Here is a 23832-nt window from a genome sequence, read left to right as displayed (position 1 = left end):
GTTGGTTTGTCCAATGTATGTGGTGGGGCAGGCGGTGCATGGGATTTCATATACTTCTTGATTTTCTAACTCAATTTTGTCTTTGGGGTTTCTTAGGATGGTGGATATTTTTCGGTTTGTGCAGAATGCTGTCTTGATGTTGTGTTTGTGGAGGATCTTGCTGATTCTGTCTGTGGTGCCTTTTATATATGGGAGGAGAGCTGGGCTGTTTTCTTGTTCTCTGTCTTGGATTTTAGTGGGGGGTTCTTTTTGGATTAGTTTGGTAATCTTATTTCTCTGGAATCCATTGGATGTTAGTACGTTAGTGAGAGTGTGTAGTTCGGTTTTTAGGTGTTGTTTAGCTGATGCTTAGCTGACGAACAACACCTAAAAATCCGTTGCTGCAATCGGGTTGGCCGACTGTGTGGCTGCATCCTGATTGGTAGGTGGAGTGGGTGTTCGCAGACTAGTCGGCTGCTTCGCCCGTGTGGGCGTGGTCCAGAGGGGAAAGTTTAAAGTTTTACAGAAGATGTGTTTAAACCAAAGATATGTATAAATAGATCATTTATTCTTTAAGTCCTTTCTACTAGAAATGTGAAAAAACATTTTGAGATTGAAATGTTTCACTCCCCAAATATCCAAACTGTCCCATTATTGGAATGGCTCATTCTGACCATATTAGAATAGGTCAGATTCAAAATGAATTGCTCTTACCTTAATATAGTGCATTTCAAGAATTTTGATAGGATCAAAATGCACCCCCCTCCAACTTCAAAATTGAAAAGACGTTTCCAAGGACAGAATAGAACATTTCGGGTTGTAACACAGTAACAACAAAACATGTGCATATCTCTACTAATATATCTACATATATATATTTTATTTCACTGCTAATTGTTCACATGGCTTTTGATTTGTGGTGTACATTCTAAGTTGCTTAACTGTTACAGAACAGAAACCCCAAACCATTTGTTTGATCCTAATAAAGATTTGTACTAGAGGATGCAATTTTCTAAATTTCTAAATGCAATATAGTGTTTTTATTTTGTATTTTAAAGTTAGAATGAGGACTTCTTGATTTTTGGTTAACTTGTAGAATTTGGATTATCATTATTTATGAAATTAATTAATATTGTAATTTTTGTGTTGACATAAAGCCCTATCTAACAGTTCTAGTTGCTGGAAGATAGCAAGACTCTTCTAGTTAAGAACTGCTAGATGACATAATCACACAGCTATTTCACTGTTAGAAATATGCATGTTGATTCACAAAGTAGTTTCAAAACATTTTTTCCTATGAAAATTCATTGATGCAAAACATCTTCTCAAAGCTCTGCGCAGCCCTGATGATTACTATGTTTTATAATCCATAGTTAGAGCAATCAATGTATTCTGACAATATTCCCCTTCTATGGATTATGAATTTTTCTCTCATGGGGCCACACAGTTATCAAAATTTTACAAAGCTGCAGTATTTGTGCTGAATATTAAAATGCAAAAAGGAATAACAAAACACACTATTTTCAACAAAATTATACTGATTGCAATAACAACAAAATAAATATAAATATAAAACAGAAAATTGCATGACAAACTTTGGTCAAATTGGTTATTACATAGAAGCAAGAACCACAAAAATAGAGAATTAAAAGAAAAATTAGATAAGATGATATTCACAATATAACTTTTATGTGAATAGCTTTTAAAAGTTAAGAGTGGTGGTAATCTGAATTTTGTGTCTATGCAGCAGGCAGGTGGGTTTAAATCATGATTTTGCATATATAAACAAAAGTGACAGATTTTGTATAATGTAATGCCATTTTGATACAAATGCTGCATCCTACAAATGCCTCTGGATAGTTGTATGAATGACAGCTTGTCCAACTTTCCTTAATTCCTTGAGTCTCTTTTACAAAATATGCATTTAGAGGAAGGAAAGGAAAATAGGCCTAATTTTAAATGAAATATTATGAAGTTCAAAAGTATGTATGTATTATAATTTTGTCTGCTTCTCTTAAGGCTGAACTCCAAATCTCAGCCTGTTATGTAAAAGTAAAAGGTAATGTTTTATCTGCTTCACCTTGAGTTCTGGTGATTTTGTGGACATACCTACATAGATTTTGAGGCAACAACAGGGAAGTGGTTTGCCACTGCATATTTTATAATTTCCAGTCTAGTCTATAAACCTGGATTTTCAGGTCTCTCCTATCCAAGTTTTAACCAAGTCATACCCTGCTTAGCTTTTTGAGAATAGTTCAAGTTAGCTGGTGTGACATCCTACTGGGTTGCATATTATGCAAGACGACAGAAGTGAGCAACGTTTTGGTGGTCAAGGGCAACAGTTAACACTTGTAACACTTATAACAGGTGTTAAGAAGACAGGAGTCCAAATACCATATAGTCAATAAGGTTTTGTTGCATTATTTTTGTTGCAAATTGTGATAAATATACAATCTGGCATACAATTATGAACTTTTATGTGTTTTCTGTTCCAAAATGGCAAGAAAATGCACCAGGAAAAGAGGTAGAGCAGTTGGGGAGCATAAAGTAGGGAAATGTAACTCTTAGCTCAGGAGCTCTACTTATCCTATGGTATATTCTTCCAGGGCCTAGACCTTAATACTTTAATATGAAGACTCTAAGTCTTTACTATGCACTACAAGCATTGCTCTTACACTGGCCTTCTTTTTGTAAAGAGAAAAGACCTTTGATCTCTCTGATAACCTGGGAAAAAGTGCTTAATGAGGGTTTTTTAAATTGTCTCTCAGAAAGCACATATGTAGGTCAATCAATGGATACTTGTCAATACATAATAGAAAAGAGCTTTAAAAATTCATGCATCATTTTATAATAAACAGTTTTGGGAACTTTTTTTTTTTTACCTCTGGGCTAAGGACAGCAGTACTATCACTAGGCACATCTTCTTCATATCCTTTGTTATGGAAACTTTCTATTTCATGCCCGTTACTTCCTTCACTTGGGCATTTATAAGAACATCTTGGACTGTTGCTGCACTGAGAGAATTCACATTTGCTCTCACCAACTTCAGAAGGTGTACAGGAGAGATGCGGAGAGCCACTGTCGTCCATGTATGGTGGAGGCTGCAATTCATCAAGAGGAGGTGTTTGTCTCATTCTTTGAATACAGTCTGCTGTGAAGAAATGACAGCATAGACTTTCATTTTGTAAGTAATATGACTAGAGGGTAGGCATACGATTTGTTTAGCTAGACCATATTCAAAGTGGGGTTCTGATTTAAAAAGAAACACATTGAACTTACTCCATGTAACCTGCTAAGGCCTGACAGATCCAGATAAGTGTATGTTTGCCCAATCTTCCAAAATGGTCCACCTTTGCTAATTTTCACTGCTGCTAATAGTTTTGTTCAACTATATTTTGACCTTGTGTATGAAATAGAAACCATTAGTATATTCTGATACATTTTAACTCCGCCTTGAATAATAAGTTTGCACCTATCAGTATGCATAATGCTTCTTTGACTATTATTATTTAGCCCATGTCCTGATCCTACATTCAGTCATAGTTTTGATTTTGCTAAGTATACTAAGGATTTTTGTCTTTGTGTCAAAACCCATACCCAAATTATCATAAATGACTTTATTTATGCTATTAATTAATTACTGATATGGCTCAACTGAAACATTTTTACCCAATTAAAAACATAACTGCATAATAAGGTACTTTAAAATTTATACTCATTGAACTGGCATTCTACCGTCTATCTCTATTACAATAAAAGGGCTGCATCTTTTAAAATAAACCACTTGGTACACACAAACATGCATATCTAAAAACAAGCAGGTAATTTCTTTCAAAATCAATTTCTCATCAAATTAATTAGCACATTAACAAAGATATAGTTAATTCTTCAATTTAACATTAAACAAAACTCAAATAATCTTCCAGTAATTTATAGTTTGCAAATCAGTACCATAATATAGTTTAAAGCAGGAGAGACAGACGAAATAATCAAGCAGATCTATATGGAGAAATCCATTTAAGAATGCAGAACCATTTACCATTCTCCTACTCATTTACAAGCAAACAAAAAATTAAAAAATCATAAGCTAGGATTTATATAATGAAAGTTTCAACTAAAATATTTGAGAATGTTTATTTTTTTGAAAATGTATGTACTGTCAACAATAACTGGCTCCTGGTGCTGGTCAGCCCAACACTAGGTTTATTCACTTGATGTGAGTAGCCAATGAAATACATTCAAATACAGGAACCAAAATCCAATTTTTATTCTGTACAAAAGAACAGAGATGTCTTAGAGCAGGTGCCACAAAGCAAGTGTGCAGGTTTGCAATTTTGCAGCATACTTATAGAGTTTTATGCAAATAAGATATACAGATTATATTATATTATATTATATTATATTATATTATATTATATTATATTATATTATATTATATTATATTATATTATATTATATTATATTATATTATATTATATTATATTATATTATATTATATTATATTATATTATATTATATTATATTATATTATATTATATTTGATTATTATATATTAGCAAATAGCAAGTCCCTGCTTAACATCAGTCGCCAGATAATAAAAGTATCTTTTCATTATCTAAGTTATTTATCTCTGGGTGTGATCTTTACTAAGATCATTTACTAATGATGAACTTTCATGACCTTGGTACTTTCCAGCTCTTTCTGCCTATTTGACTCAAGTTCTTGGAGTTCTTAATTTAATTAATTAATTAATTAATTAATTCAAGTTCTTAACTGTCATTTTAAAAGAGGGCTAAACTTTTCAAAACGGCTTCAAGCTACTTTACAAATATTATCCCTTTCTAAAATTTGCCTGAGATAATACTCCAGAAGACGTCCATTCTCTGGAGGAAAAAAGAGTTGGAGAAACTATTAATGCTACTAGCCAATTTTGGTGGGTTGTGAACAAGTGTTTATTTATTTTATTAATCAAATTTTTACAGCTGCCCATCTCACCAAAAGTGACTCTGGGTGAGCACAACAATCAGATAAAAACATACATATAAAAACAACAGATAAAAAATGTAGAAAATTACATTAAAAATAAATAGTATAGAAAAAAAAAATTTCTGCAGGAGAAAAATAATGATCTATAACTATTAGCATTAATGTTTAAACTGTAATCTCCATCCTGTCCCCTCAATTTAAAAATGTTCAGTTATTCAGTTTTTCTTTAATTTTGTCTTCCATATTAGCTCCTTCCAAAAAACAGAACATTAATGTCAATTATTTTGTATGTCTCGCAGTGCCCCAAAGGTCTCTATCATCTCTTCCTATTTTTGTTCTAATATGCAGTTTTTGCAAACTATTTTTTGTTTCATTAATATCTGCAAACTGTTTCTCCATTTTTGTAAGTCAAAACTTTTAGCTAAAGAATAGCTACACCAAATCCCATTTTGCATATTAACTTGGAGGTTTTTTTCTTATTCTTTAAATTAGTGTATGAAGACATACGTGTCATTTATTATCATCCTGTTTCTATCAAGTTTCTTTAGCATTTTACAGCTTGATTATTTTTGCAAGTAATGCTTTGTAATCAGGCCTATTTTCATTCTCAGTGGTATATTCTGATACCCCTGGCCTCTCTTTTTCTGCTATTCTTTTTGTGCAGCATTCTTCATGTCTATTTTTAATCTAACCTAAGTTTCAAAAGTTTTAATCCTTCAGGGGCTTCTAGCAAGTGTTAAAACAATTTAAATAAAACATAAAATGAAATACATGTTTAAAAATTAAACAAAATCCTTTATTCTGAAATATTAAATATCCATAGAGGTTTCTACTATGCTACACCAGTGTACTAAGTGTAAATGGAATTTTCATATTTTAATATTTTTGGAGTTCATCTCACCAAATAACCCTGCTCTGTATCAAGAGTACAGGATATCAGTGATAAATATTTAATGAAGATGTGCTACTTTTTACTTCCCCTTTTCTTTTCAAACAAAAAAACATATACAAGTGAAATTACACAAGTATATCCAGCTATATTATAATGAAAGAGTTATCTCAGGTTCCAGTTGGAAAAGCTTTACTTATAAAATCTATTTTCCCAATGAAAATAATAAATATGAAAGACAACTTACAAAGTGAGAAAATCAATATGTGTTGTATAAAGTGAAAGCAGGTAATATTATGGTAGTTGTAACTTAATAAGTAAAAAGGATTTAAGAATTATCCAGAAATAAGTTCCACCTATGGTCAACGTTGGAAAGCTATAGTATTACAAGCCACATTCCACCTCAAACCTGATTTTTGAAATCTCCAAAGCTGTCCCAGCTGTGGATACTGAAATTTAATAAGAAAACACCAAACATGGATAATGTTGTTTTATGCAATTTTAATTATTTAGTTATTTTAAAAAATAAGGTACTTTTTAATATTCAACAAAATCCTTTTAAGTGGTTAGGAAAAAAACAAGAAAATCCTGGCTGCTGTACATAGTTCTGACTAGTTTCACTTTTTTCCTGGAGAAACTCCAGTGAATGAATAAAATATATGCAAATGCCTACTTAGAGGAATAAAAGTCAAAATGGGGATGGGTTTAGCTATTTTTGGTTTGGAAAATCTGCTAAAATGTAAAAAGTATAACAAATACTATGACAGTTTCTTATCTGTTTAACCAATGAAATTAAAATTTAGTTCTTTAAAAAAAAAACTTCACCAAAAGCTAGAAAATTAGTTATGAAAGATATGATATGATAAGTTTTTACATTACTTATCAATTCTATACTAGGGAGAAGAAGGAAAAGAGAAATTGGCAGAATGAATGAAAAAGGAAGAGAGAATAAAGGAACGAGGACTGCCTGAAGCTTTTTGAGCTTGGTGGTTTTCTTGCAGATTTATCATTACCAAACTAGGTAACATTATCAGTGCTACATATTATCATATTAGCATTAAATTTGATAATGAAACATCTGCAAGAAAACTACCAAGCTCAGAGGGCACCAAGGATTCCACAGTTCAATCCTGAGCTACAAATATTCTACTGAAAGGAATAAGGACAGCCATTCACATTCACTTGACGATAGTTTAGTTCAAACACTGAAATAAATATCAAGTATTCCTCTTTTAATTCACTATGTAAACAGAATTTTCCATCCTGACTATTTTTGCCTATAATTCTCATAAATTAAAATCACTATAGTCTGTTCCCTATTCTTCAGTATTAAAAAATAGAGTAAGTTAACAGACCTGTCTGTAATATGTATTTCAGTGCAATTCATACAAAAACTGCCTCATTAGTGAAAATATTGAAATTAGTATGAAGTGTGTACTATGTATGATATGAATTAAACATCCCCTGAAGTCCGACTGGTGGTGAGCATGTTGCCTAAGGTTGAGGGCCTCCTTTCCAGTTGTGTATGTCCCACCCTTAGACAACCATATCCCCAAACCCTGTAAAAAACCTGGAACTGGCTTAAAAGGATGGTGGATTAAACAGTTTAATTTCCAGTTCATTTTCTTATCCTTAAACTTTCTGCATTAAATGTGAAAATATTTATTCTGCATCTAGATTTTACCACACTCTTTCCCCACTTCACTCACAGATATTTACAAACAAAATCAATTGGATCTTCATCACCAATGCAATTAATTAATATTGGTTAATTAGCAGCAGGGGAAAGTCAACACGAAGGGGGAAGAATCTTGGGAACATCTCCCCAGAAAAACCTTAGCATATGAATCTACACTAAGGGTATTGTCAAGAACTTGCTCTTGTAAAATTTATTTTTTGTAAAATAATACATGGTATGTAGGTTTGTCCCTCAACCCTCAATTAAACTTGCAAGAAACAATTTCATTGGTAGAAAATATGTTTTGATGCGTAAATTGAAATTACTGTTTTACCCGTATTGAAGGTGGTTGATGAGTAGCTTAAGTGCTAAGAAATCTGATAGTTACAGCTGTAAAATGTGGGAATAATGATTCTGAAACAAACAAAAATATTTTATTCCAGATCCATTTATAAGCTAAGTGATTTTATATTTTATTAAAATGTTCCAAAGGTCTCTTATGACCAGTTTGATTTTTTCCATTATAATATATTGTTATATTTTGGAACTAATCTGGCAACTAAAAGACAAAAACAAATGAATTTTCTTTCCCTTAGTGCCAGCAAAGTAGTATATTAATCTGCTCTAACAAATTTTAAAATGTTTCTATTGTGAATTCTATGCAAATATCAACAAAGATGCAAAATTATTTAACCAAAAAGTTTAAAACAATATTAGATAAGAATTTTCTTAGTGTCTCAAAGGCATAATGACTACTCACAATATTTTCTTCTGAGTATTAAGGGGAACATTAAACTCCTCCTCTTTTCTTTATATAAATTATTCAAAACTTAGGGAGGAAAAAAATTGCAGTTGAGTGAAATAACATGGTAATATGGATAAGATGGAATAAGAGAACTGCTAAATGTTATCCTCTGAGATCTGTTCAGAAGCGTACAGTGTTAGGTACAGTTAAGTTACTACACAGAACCCTAAAACTCCCAGGCCTCTGGTAGAAGACCAGAGGTTGAGGAAGACATATACCACCATGGACTGAGATTGATTATTTACACACACAAACACACACACACACACATAAACACACAAATTCTATGATGAATATTTTATATAATCCTAATTTTCATGCTCACCAAAATAGCAGGACATACTATCCCCATACTTTTTCATGCAGATAATGCTACTATTATATCATGGATCCCTATGAAACTTAAAAGAGCTGTAAGCAAGAAAAACCATCTTGTACCTAATTTCGAAACAATTCAAAACAATTTCTAGTTTTTGCCATGAGAACAAAAGCTGGATAATAGAGGGGAACAGGTTCAACCAAGTCAGTATCTTCATGTATCTTGGGGTAGTCTTCTACTCCAAATTATGAGTACACATGATGAAACACATCTAGTACTAGTGGCTATTAATAAAGCATTTGTTTGTTTTGTTTGTTTGTTTAAATTTCTATAGTCTCTTTTGTTGCTAAAGGTGACCAATTTACTACCAACTCCATTAAAGCAAAATCTTTGGCTCAAAACTTAGAAGAGGTACAAATAGGAATTTATTCCAAGAAGAACAAACTGGAGCCAGTGCAAATGAAATGTTTAATGTGCAAATGGTTATCTAACAGAAACAGAAGTTAGAATGTTTTAAATTATAAGAGAAGAACTAATTTTACTTTGAGCAAATTATGACATTTACTATTAATAAGTATTAACAATTAGTAAGTATTATGATGATAATAATGAGTAAACACTGTTATTATAGGACTACTATTAAGGAACATTATAATGATGATGTTGATTGCTCCAACTAATTGTAACCAGACAACACATTGTTTATATAGATATTGAAACTGTTGCTCTTTCTTTATGTAGCAAAAATAAAGTAATTTGTAAAAAAATAAAAAAAGATTTGATACCCTACATCAGTCACTCAATAGCTAGGTTTTGTACGAAATACTAAGCTGGTTACAATGATAACCGTCCTTGCTTCCTATTTCATTATGCTGCAGTTTTTTTAGATTATAGTTATGTATTTCAAAAAACATTAGTTTTGGAATTTGGTCTATTTCATAATGGTCTAAAGCATAATGAACTCTTAGGTTCATTGTGCTTTAGTCTTATATAGCATTAATATTATCCTTGAGAATAACTCTGGTATAAATATGCTGTAATATATTATCATAATACTCTCTGCTGCTATGTCAGGTGTTCTTCAGATTAGGGTTGTAGTTTTGTATTTTCTATTTGTTGATGACAGATTTTATTTTCCTGGGCTCCAAGATCACTGCAGATGGGAACTACAGCCAAGAAATTAAAAGACACTTGCTCCTGGGGAGGAAAGCTATGGCAAATCTAGACAGCATTCTAAAAACCAGAGACATCACCCTGCCAAGAAAATTGCGTATAGTCAAGGCTATGGTTTTCCCAGTTGCAATGTATGGCTATGAAAGTTGGACCATGAGAAAGGCTGAGTGCCAAAGAATTGAGACCTTTGAACTATGGTGCTGGAGAAGACTCCTGCGAGTCCCTTGGACTGCAAGGCGATCAAACTGGTCAGTCATTGAAGAGATCAACCCTGATTGCTCTTTAGAAGGCTAAATCCTAAAGATGAAACTCAAATACTTTGGCCACCTAATGAGAAGGAAGGACTCACTGGAGAAGACCTTAATGCTGGGAAAGATTGAAGGCAAAAGAAGAATGGGACAACAGAGAATGAGGTGGACAGATGGAGTCACTGAAGCAGTCGGCATGAGCTTAAATAGACTCCAGGGGTTGGTAGAGGACAGGAAGGTCTGGAGGGACATTGCCCATGGGGTTGCGATGGATCAGACATGACTTCGCAACTAACAACAATAACAACAACATTTGTTGGTCTCTTATTTTGCTCTGATCAAAAATAAGATTACTATGTCTATGGTTTCTATCAGTTCTGCACATTTCACTTGTTTAAAAAAATACAATTTCCTTACAAACTTGCTAACATGTAAAAAAGCATAGTTCTGGAAATATTCAAAAACAATTACATTAACACTTTATGCACTCAAATTCATTTGAAAGATAAAGGGCATGGTTTAACTACATAGAATACAGCACTTTGCTTGACTTATATACTGAGAAATACGTATTGCAACATCACTTTAGTTAATGTTACAATATTAAGAGGTGATCATACAGCTGCAACAGAATTAGTTTCTATAGCAACCAAGAAGAAATAATGTGATGAAGTGCATTGTAATGTACAAAGATGGGTTCTTTACAAACAGGATTATTTTGATAATTTTTAGCTGGGAATTTTTTTTATTAAAATATTTCCTCTAAATTACTCTTCTGTCTTTTAGATGTCCCAAAGATGCTTTTCCAAAAGGCAAGTGGGCTTTCTTGGTTTTTTCCTTGAAAACCTTTTGCTTCTCATTCAAGAAGCTCCTTCAGTTCTTTTAGACCTTAAAATCTGGCTCAGCTTCCACACATAGTAGCTTGCAATTTATTTTCTCTCAGTTAGATTCAAGACATCCTCCTCCTCCCTAGTGAGGCACTATCTTGATGGGATTATAGGATCTGTGCTTTCTGAAGATGAGAGCAATGTCAGAGGTTCAACCAAACTGACCATGTCTCATCAGAGGAACCAGACAAAGAATGTCTCTCCTGTAAAAAAATATATATGGTGAGACACAATTACAGAAACCAAGGACAGATCAATCATCACTCTGGTAGGTGTTCAAGTTCAAGTTCCCAGTATATCACATTTGGTGACATCACACATGCGAACATGTTAACCACACTACTAACATGGGCTACCTCTTGCCCTTATCCTCTCATCTTCCTGGGTGACCTCAACCTACTTCTTATTAACTGGATAACAAACGAATGTACAACTGAGCCCATCCATACTACCCTGTACAATGCTGTTACAAATCTAGGTCTTGATCAACTAGTAACTAACAATACAAGACTCAACAACAGCCTTGACCTCATCTTCTGCAACAACGCAAACTTAATTTATGGATTACAAATAAAAGAACCCTTTTCCAACAGTGACCACAGCATAATAGACTTTTGTCTCAATATACGCCCTTACAATAATCTCCATAACAACAGTATTCCAAACTTCAATTTCAAAAAAGCCAACTATGACCTTATAAACACCGACCTCTCATCTCTTGACTGGCAAAATCTATTCTCAAAATGTATTACTGCTGAAGACCACTATAGAGTTTTCTTACTCGAAGTCAATAGAGTCATTAAACTATACATACCACAAACCACCAACAAAATCAGAAAAAACAAATTACCCATATCAATAAAAAAGCTCCAATCCCCCCAAAAAATCCCTCTGGCGAAAAAACAAAACTGGCTATGTAGCCAATTTCCGAAACCGCTACAAAAATATATGCAACCAAATAAAGATCGAATCCACCAAATACCACATCAAACAAGAAGAAGACCTTCTGCGCACAAAATCCAATCAGGTTTTTTATAATTTTGTGAACAACAAATTTAAAGACTCGAGATCCATCCCACCCCTAAAAGGATCTATCGGTAAAGAATATAATGATGAAACAGTTAAAGCAAACCTCTTTAACACATTCTTCGGCTCAGTCTTTGTTAACAGTAATGGCTCATACCCAACTTTCCCCATTCGTACCAACAGTAAGTACAACGATCTAACACAAATAGATTTCACAGAAGATAATATTGAAAAGGCCCTTTGCAAACTGAAACCATCTCTATCTATTGGATCTGATGGTCTACGTGCTTACTTCTTAAAAAAACTTTCCACTAATACAGCAGAACTCCTAAGCATAACCTTTGAAGGCTACCCTTCAAAAAGATCTTGACTTTGTGTCGGAATGGTCAAAAATTTGGCAACTCCAAATCTCAACCAGCTCTGTCTTACACATTGCTCTATCTTACACATTGGAACCAATGCTCTGTCTTATACATTGGAAAAAAGAATCAGAACACTAAATACAAACTCGATGGACATTACCTTGAAGATGACCCCCACCCTATTAAAGACCTTGGAGTTTTCACATCAATTGATCTAAGTGCCAAAGCCCACTGCAACTACATCGCAAAAAAGGCTTTAAGAGTTGTAAACTTAATTTTGCGTAGCTTCTTCTCCAGAAACATTACACTACTAACCAGAGCATATAAAACATTTGCTAGACCAATTCTTGAATACAGCTCACCTGTCTGGAACCCATACCTCATTTCAGACATTAATACAATTGAGCATGTCCAAAAATATTTTACAAGAAGAGTTTTCCACACCTCTGAATACAACAAAATACCTTATGCCACCAGACTTGAAATCCTGGGTTTAGAAAATTTAGAACTTTGCTGCCTTCGATATGACCTGAGTTTAACTCATAGAATAATCTGTTACAATGTCCTTCCTGTTGAAGACTATTTCAGCTTCAATCGCAACATTACACGAGCACACAATAGATTTAAGATTAATGTAAACCGCTCCAATCTTGACTGCAGAAAATATGACTTCAGTAACAGAGTTGTTAATGCCTGGAATGCACTACCTGACTCTGTGGTCTCTTCCCAAAATCCCCAAAGCGTCAAACAAAAACTGTCTACTATTGACCTCACCCCATTCCTAAGAGGTCTGTAAGGGGCGTGCATAAGAGCACCAACGTGCCTACCGTTCCTGTCCCAATGTCCCCTTTGGTTGTATCCAATTCGTATTTTTTTTTTATACTTATGCTTATATATATGCTTATATATCGTATAGTTATTTCATGCTTATGCTTACATATACTGTTGCGACAAATAAATAAATAAATAAAAATAAAAAAGGGCTACAGGACTGAGTACTGTTGGCTGAGCAATATGGGCCAGCACGTGCAGAACTACTGGAAAAAAGGGCATTTACTCATCACAAATAGACAGAGACCAAAAACAAAGAAATAATTATCTGTTATAGCAAATCAAGTCCAATAAGAGAATATTTGAAATGAATGCACAGTTCTGGAAAAAACAACATCTACAATAAAAAAACAGAACAGAGACTAGCTGACTAGCTGATATATAATAAGAAATAAAGAATTCACTGAAACAGAACAGAATAGAAAGAATTGCAAAGATCTACCCAGGGCACAAAAGAAAACTATTTAAAATGCCCTCTAACTAAAGAAGTAGAAGAATTGAAAGAGAGAATAACTGAGTATCTGGAACAGTGCGGAAAAAATGGAATAAGGTTGATTACACTGAAGCTTGTTCCAAAAAACTCAGCTAGCAGAAGCTTTAAAAGATGCCAATAGTGTAATATCAAATATGAGGACCAATTTATCACAAGAAGGAAGCCAACTAATGCATAGCACAATTGCAATTATAATTGAACACCTAGGAAGAAGGAGGAGGAGGAGGAGGAGGAGGAGGAGGAGGAGGAGGAGGAGGAGGAGGAGAAGAAGAAGAAGAAGAAGAAGAAGAAGAAGAAGAAGAAGAAGAAGAAGAAGAAGAAGAAGAAGAAGAAGAAGAAGAAGAAGAAGAAGAAGAAGAAGAAGAAGAAGAAGAAAGCCAACGAGTGCATCACCAAAGTGGAAGTTCAGGCTGAAAAATAAATTCAGCAAGCTACGACCAGATCCAAGCAAACAAATGAAAGAAAAGAAGGTGAAGAACCAAAGAATACCTATTTTTTAGGTGATATTTCTTTTAGGTGAAATGAAAGAACTTGTAATAACAGCAGAAATGGTGGAAAAAAGAGCAAGGAAAATCAAAACTTGATCAATACCAGGGGAAGATAAATTATGCGGTCTTTGGTTGAAACACCAACTCATTACTAAGCTTAACAAATTTATTGCAAGAAAGTGAAATTGAAGATAGGTTAACATCTGGCAAAACCTACCTGATAATGAAACAAAAGAGACAATCTCAGGCAACTATAGACCAATTATCTACTTATCAACAACTTTCAAATTACTAACTAGTGTAGTAGTCAATGCAGTTCAACAGCACTAAGTTGAAAACAAACACTTCCCACCAGAGCAGAAAGAAAATTGCTCAAATATCAGAGGAACAAAAGATCAGCTCCTAACTGCCAACATGACTCTGGAAAATTACAAGAGGGAAAACCAATTTGAATGTAGCGTGGATTGATTACAAGGCATTAACTCCCTGTCACATAATTGGATAATCAAGTGATTACAAATAACAGGAGTTAGTAGAAATATTAGTATTACATCAGAAACACTGATGTAAAGATAAATGTCTCAGTAGAAGACACAGTTGTTGGCCAATGGTGACAACATAGTAGAGGTTAATAAAAGGATATTCCTAATAAAAAGGAATCTTTTAAGGACACTGTTACAACTACTGTTTATCATTGCACTAATCCCTCTGTCATCAATATTGAACAAGTCAGGCCATGTATATCAAAAATATCTGCCAGCTATTTCATTTCCTTTACATGGACTATCTAAAGTTGCATAGAAAAATAACATTTGAAATAGAATTGCTGCTCAACATTGTTGATATATATAGCCAAGATTTTGCAAGGAAATTTGGATTGAGCAAATATGCTGCCCTCACCATTAACAGGGTAAAAATAGTGAAAACAGAAGAAATCAAGATGCCCTATGGAAATAGCATCAAGAGACTGGATGAAGACAATCACTAAAAATACCTCAGAATCCTTCAGCTGACAATATCAAGCACATTGAAATCAAGGAAAAGGTTAGAAATGAGTAAATATATTAAAGTCCAAAGTCAGTGGAGGAAATAACATCAAGACAATTAACACCTGGCCAATTCCAGTAATGAGAATTGGCCTGGAACAGTGAACTGGATTGAGGCAGAACTAAAGCCCGTGATAAGAGCAAAAAAATAATGACAATAAATCATATCTTTTATCCACACAGCAATGTTGATGGACTACTTACTGAGTAAAATAGGTGGGTGTACATCAATAGTTGAAGAAGAAAAAAGGGCATGAATATCTGAAAGACAGTGAAGAAGATGCGCTGAAGCTAGTGTACCCTGAGGGCTTACTGAGTACTGCAGAGACCAAACTAGCCTACAAGAAAGACCAAACGAAAAACAGAAAAGAGACATGGCAAGGTAAAACATGACATGGCCAGAACATTTTTTAAAAATAGCAGGCAAAGCAGATAATAATGGCCAAAAGCAGGAAAATTGAAGAAAGAGACAGAGAGACTAATTCTGGCTGCACAAAATCAAGCCTTAAGAACAAATGCATACAAAGCCAGAATTGAGAAGACAGCGACAGCAAGTGCATTTTTGCAAAAAACTGAAAGAACAGTGGACCACCAAGTTAGCTGCTGCAAGAAGATTGCATAGATGGCATGACAAAGTAGCAACAAAGGTGCATTGGAAGATCTGCAAGCAATATTGTTTGCCTGTAATCAGAATAGAGTTGGAAGGGACCTTGGCGGTCTTCTAGTCCACCCCCCTGCTCAAGCATGAATCCCTATATCATTTCAGATAGGTGGCTGTTCAGTCTTTTCTTAAAAACCTCCAAAGATGACAGCAAACTTTTGACAGCAATTTTTGACAGCAAACTGTTCCATTGGTTAACTGTCCTCACTGTTAGGAGGCTTCTCCTTAATTCCAGGTTGCTTCTCTCCTTGGTTATTTTCTAGCCATTGTTTCTTGTTTTGCCTTCTGGCACTTTGGAAAATAAGTTGACCCCTTCTTCTTTGCGACAGCCCCTCATATACTGAAACACTGCGATCATATCACACTTAAGTCTTTTTTTCCAGACTGGCAATACTAAATTTCTACAACAGTTCCTCATACATTTTTCTCTCCAGGTCCTTAGTTAGCAACTAATCATCTTTGTTGCTCTTCTCTGCACTTTTTCCATAGTCTCAGCATCTTTTTTGTAATGTATTACAAGGATTAGTTTTTGTGGCTGCTGGTGGCTCACATTTAAGTGATTGTCCACTAAGATTCCAAGGTCCCACAGTTATTGGTTTTGAGCCAGGTTTCACCTAATCTGTACTAGTACCTTTGGTTTTTCCTGCCTAGGTTAAAACCCTTACTTTTCTCCATATAAAATTTTATGTTGTTGGATAGGGCCCATTGTTGAAGTCTGCCAAGATCTTTTTGGATCCTGAGCTTGTCTTCTGGGGTGTTTGCTATTTGTCAGCTAGTTACAAATCCATCTGGTGGTGATGCTGTCTATGCCACATTTTTCTATTTTACCAAGAAGTAGGTTGTGGTCTACTTTGTCGCATGCCTCACTGAAGTCTTAAGTATACTATGTCCACAACATTTTGCTGGTCTACTAATTTAGTCATTTTGTCCAAATAAAGAAATAAGATTGGTTTAGCATGATCTGTTTTTAACAAACCTATGCTGGTTACCAGTTATAACTTTGTTTCTATATGTTCACAGATCTCCCCCCACCTCACCCAATATCTTCCCAGATATTGATGTTAGGCTGATTGGTCTGTAGTTTCCTGGGTTTGGTTTTTTCCCCCCTTTTTTGAAGATGGGGAAGCACATCAACTCTTTTCCAATCTTCTGGTAGTTCTCTGGTGCTCCAGGATATTTTAAAGCTATGGTACAATGGTGCTGAGATAACATCTGCCACTTCCTTCAGAATTCCAGCATGTATCCATTAGGTCCCACTCATTTAAATTCAGAACAAACAGGTGTTCTCTTACCATTTTCTTGCTTATTTAAATTTTTATTTCTAGTCTGTGTTCTAGTCTGTTTTTGGTAGGTTGGCCTATAGTTTCTTTTTGCGTGAAGACTGATGCAAAGAATGAGTTAAGCAGTTCTGCTATCCCTTGACTGCCTGTTACTTCCTTGCCATTTTCTCTCTTTAGTGGATTGTTTCCTTGACTTTTTTCTTGTTATTTGTACGTTGAAATAAACTTTTTTATTATTATATTTGACTTTTGTTCCAAGTCTTTGTTCTTCTGAGCCTTTGCTTTTCTGACTTCATCTCATCTCATATGTATGTGTACACACACTTATATAATCTTATATACTAACGAATTGGTTTGCTTCTAATATATACAGTATATTTTAAAAGCAAGATTTTAAATTTATTTATGAATCTATTCATTTTTAAAACCAGTATATCTTTAGGCTCTTAAATGCCATTTAAACTGGCACATCTTCTTGTTACCACAATTAATTACAAGCATATGTCTAAGCCTTTTATGAATTTTGCCCTTATAATGTACCCATTACTGTGGCTCACTTTATCCCCTTGAGTTCTGAAGTATCTTTGGAGTTGCCATGGATACCAGTGACATGCTTTCTCCCAAATTGCTTTGTGTGTCTTTTCAAACACTAGAAACTCACACAGGAGGAATCTGAGCCGTCTATGGTTTTCTGCTCTCTTGATACCACTCCTTAGGTTTGCTACCCCCTCTCAGAAACAAACTGCACAATACCTACTTAGGTTCTAGATGAAATACATCAGTGTTTTTGTTTTAAAAAATAGAATTAAATCGATTTCAGAGATAAAGTTGATAACCTTGAACCCTAATGTGCCAGTTCAATGAGAGATTGACTTTTTACTTTCAATACTGTTGTTTCTTTTGGTAGTAATTTCTGAATTTCAGAAATAACAATGAAGTTCTCAAGTAAAATACAAGCAGCGTTCAGTTTAAGACTGAGTTTAGAACATGGGTCACCCACCAGTTCTACTTATAACAGCATATAACATTTTACATATTATTCAGTGGAACAAACTTAACAATTATTCCATTTATAAGTCTTCTTTTCCTCAGGTGAAATTCAAGAGAACATAGACTGGGTTCTGAGGGATTGTGAAATATAGATAATGAACAGATTCAGATTCATCTTCAACAAAATCTGCCCTTTCAGGCTATATTCTGGAAGCCAAAATCTGTTTCATCATTCTTTGTCTTCCAAACTTTCTTCTAAAAGCAGAGATTTTAACCAATGTTATTTTCATACCTTTTAGAAATTTTGTTCTCTTTCTCTTAAAGTTAGATGTTTCTCAGGAATATCTGAGTGGGACAATACAATTAAGGTGGTAGCTGAACCATGCAATTGAATTCCAATCCTTTTTCCATGCACCTGTGGAAATCCCTGATCTTCCTATACTGATTTGTAAATTGATTCTAAAACTACTTATTACATGCATCTTCTATCGATAAGAAGAGACAACATTTATGTATTTATTTATGCTTTATGTCGCCCTTCAAAAGCAGATTATAAAAACATTTGATGAGCTGAATTTATTATAAATAAACAAACAGGAATAGTTAACCTTCTAGATTAAATTGCAACAGAAGGTTTATTTTTTGTAGCCATAGCATTTGTGAAGAAAGCACACATTTTGTCTCTTTCAGGGTTACATGAGTGGCGATCATATAATTTCAGATTCAACAACTGATATATCTAAACCGAGAAGCATAAGATTGCACTTTAAATAGTAATCCTTATTTTATTCTATAAGATTAACATTCCAATACAAAATGTGCCATATTTTAAGGCCTAAGGGATACACTTGGCATCTGAATCATAATGAAGAACAAAACAAAATCTATATTTAGTTTGATTGTATTTACATTTCATTAAAATTGAATTATTTTGATTGTATTGAAATAATAATAATAATAATAATAATAATAATAATAATAATAATAATAATAATAATAATAATAATAATAATAATATTGAAAGGGTATTTCATGATTCCAGAACTGTAAATTAAGAACTTTAAATTTAATGGCTATTTTTGATGGGTTTGGGAAATCATATCAAACACTCTATGAAGTCCCAGGCAGGAACATCTACAATAAGCCGATTTTATCAAAATACACAATATGCAACAGGCTAGCACAATAAAAATTCTGTCTCTTATAAATGTACATTGTGATGCAAGTACAAAAGGTGCTGAGTTTGCATTACCACCTGTTCATATACATTTTTTTCATTTGCACTATGGATGCCCATACCCCAAGGCCTCAGAATGTGTAACTGTACTCTATTAAATAACCTGATTAATCCATAAGTGGATAGTAGCATACTGGCAGCCAGGTGTACAATGATTTGTCCACCATAATGAAGCGCTGTGCTCACTACTGAAATCAAAGAGTTAATGTACTTTTCAGAGAATAAAGATGATCTCGAGACCATTTCGATTTCTATTTGTTTTTATCTTAATCAGTTTTAGAGTATATCTAAATGCAATCAGCTTTTTGGAAGTTGTCATTTGCATCATCTGCATCCAGCTAATGAGTAAATGTATTTCCCAGATTCATAATGAATGTATTGAATAATTATTATATTAGGGATTGGTAAAGTGAAAATTTATTAGGACTATATGAAATCTGGATGACACTGACATTACACTTAACACTGTATTAGAGTTACTTAATATACAATTGAAGTTTGTCAGCATTAGAACATGTAGCTAAGATTCTTCTACCAGATCTGACTGGGGAAGTGAAAGGCCAAACAGAATTAAAGATAGAAGAACTCCAAAGCCAGGTGGCCTTGAAACCCACAATCACTCAATCTTGACAGGCTGAAGCCTGTTTTCCTCTGTTTGTTTGTTTTTTTATTTTATTTTGTCACAACAGTATACACAAACAATTGTCATAGATAAAAACGACATGTATTGAAGAAAATATATAAGTAAAAATATGCATCAATAATATTAATTTGATATAATGAAGGGAACAATAGGACAGGAACGGTAGGCACTATTGTGCTCTTATGCACGCCCCTTATAGTCCCCTTAGGAATGGGGTGAGGTCAATAGTAGACAGTTTTTGGTTGAAGATTTTGGGATTTTGAGTAGAGTCAGGTAATGAGTTCCAAGCATTAACAACTCTGTTACAGAAATCATATTTTCTGCAATCAAGTTTGAAGCGGTTGACATTTAGCTTGAATCTATTTTTTGCTCTTGTAATATTGCGATTGAAGCTGAAGTAGTCTTTTATAGGAAGGATATTGCAATAGATGATTTTGTGTGTTAAACACAGGTCATGTCGGAGTCGACGGAGTTGTAAATTTTCTAATCCCAGGATTTCAAGTCTGTTGGTATAAGGTATTTTGTTGTTTTCGGAGGAGTGAAGAACTCTTCTAGTGAAATATTTCTGGACTCATTCTATTGTATTTATGTCAGAGATGAGGTATGGGTTCCAGACGGATGAGCTGTATTCAAGAATAGGTCTGGCAAATGTTTTGTATGCTCTGGTTAGTAGTGTAGAGTTTTTAGAAAAGAAGCTGCGTAGAATTAGGTTTACAACTCTTAGGGCCTTTTTTGCTATGTAGTTGCAGTGGGCTTTGGCATTAAGGTCATTTGATATGAGAACTCCAAGATCTTTGACAGGGTGGGGGTCATCAGTTAGGTAATGTCCATTAAGTTTGTACTTAATGTTAGGGTTCTTTTTTCCAATATGTAAGACTGAGCATTTGCTGGTTGAGATTTGGAGTTGCCAAGTTTTAGACCAATCGGAAATTAAGTCGAGATCTTCTTGAAGGGTAGAAGTATTATTAGTAGTATTAAATAGTTTGACATCATCAGCAAAGAGAACACAATAACTTGAGATGAGGTCACAGAGATCATTTATGTATAGTATGAAGAGTGTTGGTCCAAGAACACTACCTTGGGGAACGCCACTTTTGACAGGAACAGGATTTGATATAGCGTTGCCAATTTTGACCACTTGTTGTCTATTTGACAGGAAGGCATTTATCCAATTGTGAAGAGGTCCCGAAATGCCGTAGGATTTGTTTGAGTAGTAGTTTATCATGTACTACTGAATCAAAAGCTTTGCAGAAGTCTATGTAGATTGCATCTATTGTTTTTCCTTGATCAAGGTTGGTAGTCCATATGTTTTTGCAGTGGAGGAGTTGTAGGTTACAAGACAATTTTTTTCTGAAACCAAATTGTTTATTAGAGAGAAGGTTGTTTGTTTCGAGATGGAGTGTAATGGATTGGTTTATGATGGATTCCATTACTTTGCAAGAGACACAACATAGAGAGATAGGTCTGTAATTTTCAACAAGGCTTGGATCTCCTTTTTTGAAGATAGGGATGACTGTGGCTAGAAACCAGAGTTTTGGAAGGGAACTAGTTTTGAAGGCTATATTGAAGATTATGCTTAGGGGTTCAGCTATATTAATTGAAAGTTTTTTTTAAAAGTATGCACATAGTCCATCTGGTCCAATAGATAATGATGGTTTCAGGTTGCGTAGGGCTTTTTCAACATTATCTTCTGTGAAGTCTATATGTGATAGGTCGTTGTTATCATCTGTTGAGTCTATTTGAGTTAAGTCGTTGTTAACATTTTTGATACGATTGAGGAATGTTGGATGTGAGCCATCACTGTTTACAAAGACTGAGCTGAAAAATGTGTTAAAAATGTTTGCTTTAACTGTTTCGTTAGTACATTCTTTGCCGTTAGGTTCTTTCAGTGGTGGAATGGATCTTGTTTCTTTAAGTTTATTATTAACAAAATTATAAAAAGCACGACTGGAATTGGTGCGTAGAAGGTCTTCTTCTTGTTTAGTGTGGTAAGTGTTACATTCTGTTTTTATTTTGTTGCAAATATTTTTGTAGCGGTTTTTGAAGTTTGCTACATAACCCTTTTTGTTTTTTTTCCAGAGGGATTTTTTTTTGGATTGCAGCTTTTTTATTGATATGGGAAATTTGCTTTTCCTTTTGATTTTGGTGATGAATTGTGGAACGTATAGTTTGATGATTTTATTGATTTCGAGTAGGAATACTTTATAGTGGTCTTCTGCAGTGGTACAAGTTGAGAATAGATTTTGCCAGTCAAGAAATGAGAGATCATTGTTTATAAGGTCATAGTTGGCTTTTTTAAAATTGTAGTTTGGAGTACTATTGTTGAGACAATTTATACGAGGATGTATGTTTAGATAAAAGTCTATCATGCAGTGGTCACTGTTGGAAAAGGGTTCTCTTACTTGTAGTCCATAAATTGAGTTTGAGTTATTACAAAAGATGAGGTCGAGGCAGTTCATGAGTCTAGTATTGTTAGTTACTAGTTGTTCAAGGCCAAGGTTTGTAATTGCGTTGTATAGTGTAGTATGGATTGGTTCAGTTGAACATTCATTTGTTATCCAGTTTATAGAAGGTAGATTTAGGTCTCCCAGAAAGATGAGAGGATATGGGCAAGATGTAGCCCATGTTAGTAGTGAGGTTAACATATTTGCATGAGTGATGTCGTAGTCAGGGGCTCTGTAGCATAATATGAATCTTAGTGTGGTATTGGTGGATAGGCCACATACAATAGTTTCAGGTAGAGAGAGTTTATGTGCAACTTGAATATTTTTTAAGTTCAGTGATTTTTTTGTAAAAAATAGCTACTCCACCACCTCTGCGGTGATCACGATCTGATCGAAGAACTTGGTATTCTTTGTTTGAAATAATGGAGTCAGTGAAGGATGAGTTTAGCCATGTTTCACATACAAATATGGTATCAAATGTACCATTGTTTAATAAGAGGATAAATTCAGGTAATTTATTTACAATACTTCTTGCATTTAATAATTTACATTTGAGACCTGTAGAATTAAGTGTATTGGACGTAAGGGGCGTGCATACCTATTTTTGATTGGTTTTTGTAACAGGTGGTAGATGGTAGGTTGATTGAGTAGTGAGTGATTGATCGTTGGATGATTGGGGTTTTTGAATGGGTTGTTGAGGATTTGTGGGTTGATCGACGGGTGAATGGGTGTTTTGTTTTATAGATGGATGGATGCCTTGTTTGGTGGATGATTGAATGTTTTTATTGGAGTGAGATTGGGTAATGGGTTTTGATTGAAGGATTTTCTTTTTATGCAGTTTGCACGGTAGTCAATGTAAAGGTTGGTTTCTCCTAGTCGTCGTTTGAGGTCTGAACGAAGTTCACGGGATCTCATACGTTATGGGAATGATAAGTCTGGTCTAGCTCTAAGTTTGTTGTAGCTGAGGTTGTTTTTGGCTATTGTGTTTATAGTATAAATGAGATTTCTTTTGCTGGTTTCATTTTTGCATATGATTCTACAGAATTTGGATGCTATTGAACCATCGTTGTATTTAAATTCAGGTCCATCTCTGGAGACTTCGGTTATTTCACTAGGGTCAAAAGATGTTAAATTTGTAATTTGAAATGATGTTTCGTATTTTATCAATATCTGGTTCATTTGTAATATCTAGACCAAATAAAATAGCATTTTGGCGTTTTCTCTCTCTCTCCATTGTATCTTTTACTAGCATTTCAACGTCGTTAGGGTGATTGGTTTGTGATTTAGTTTGCGTACAAGGCAATGTTTGTTGAGTTGGGAGATGTTTTTGGTCAGTTGTGATTTCATTTATTTTAGTTGTAATTTTA

At 34.2% G+C, this 23832-nt stretch overlaps 1 protein-coding gene across 7 annotated transcripts in view; it reads right to left on the bottom strand.

Annotated features, from left to right (window-relative positions):
- SYT14 (synaptotagmin 14) overlaps window positions 1-23832 on the bottom strand; it is a 111804-nt gene that overhangs the window by 21623 nt on the left and 66349 nt on the right. For 5 of the 7 annotated variants that reach the window (XM_058165292.1, XM_058165295.1, XM_058165296.1 and 2 more), the window contains one exon: window positions 2862-3130. In XM_058165292.1, the coding sequence (XP_058021275.1) occupies window positions 2862-3130 (269 nt within the window). The remainder of the gene's footprint in view (window positions 1-2861; window positions 3131-23832) is intronic. The other 2 variants (XM_058165293.1, XM_058165298.1) reach the window with 2 other exon arrangements.

The sequence above is a fragment of the Ahaetulla prasina genome, chromosome 1, assembly GCF_028640845.1.
Source record: "Ahaetulla prasina isolate Xishuangbanna chromosome 1, ASM2864084v1, whole genome shotgun sequence".
Lineage (NCBI taxonomy): Eukaryota > Metazoa > Chordata > Lepidosauria > Squamata > Colubridae > Ahaetulla > Ahaetulla prasina.
Note: the sequence above shows the minus strand (reverse complement) of the source record. Positions and strands in the feature narration are given on the sequence as shown.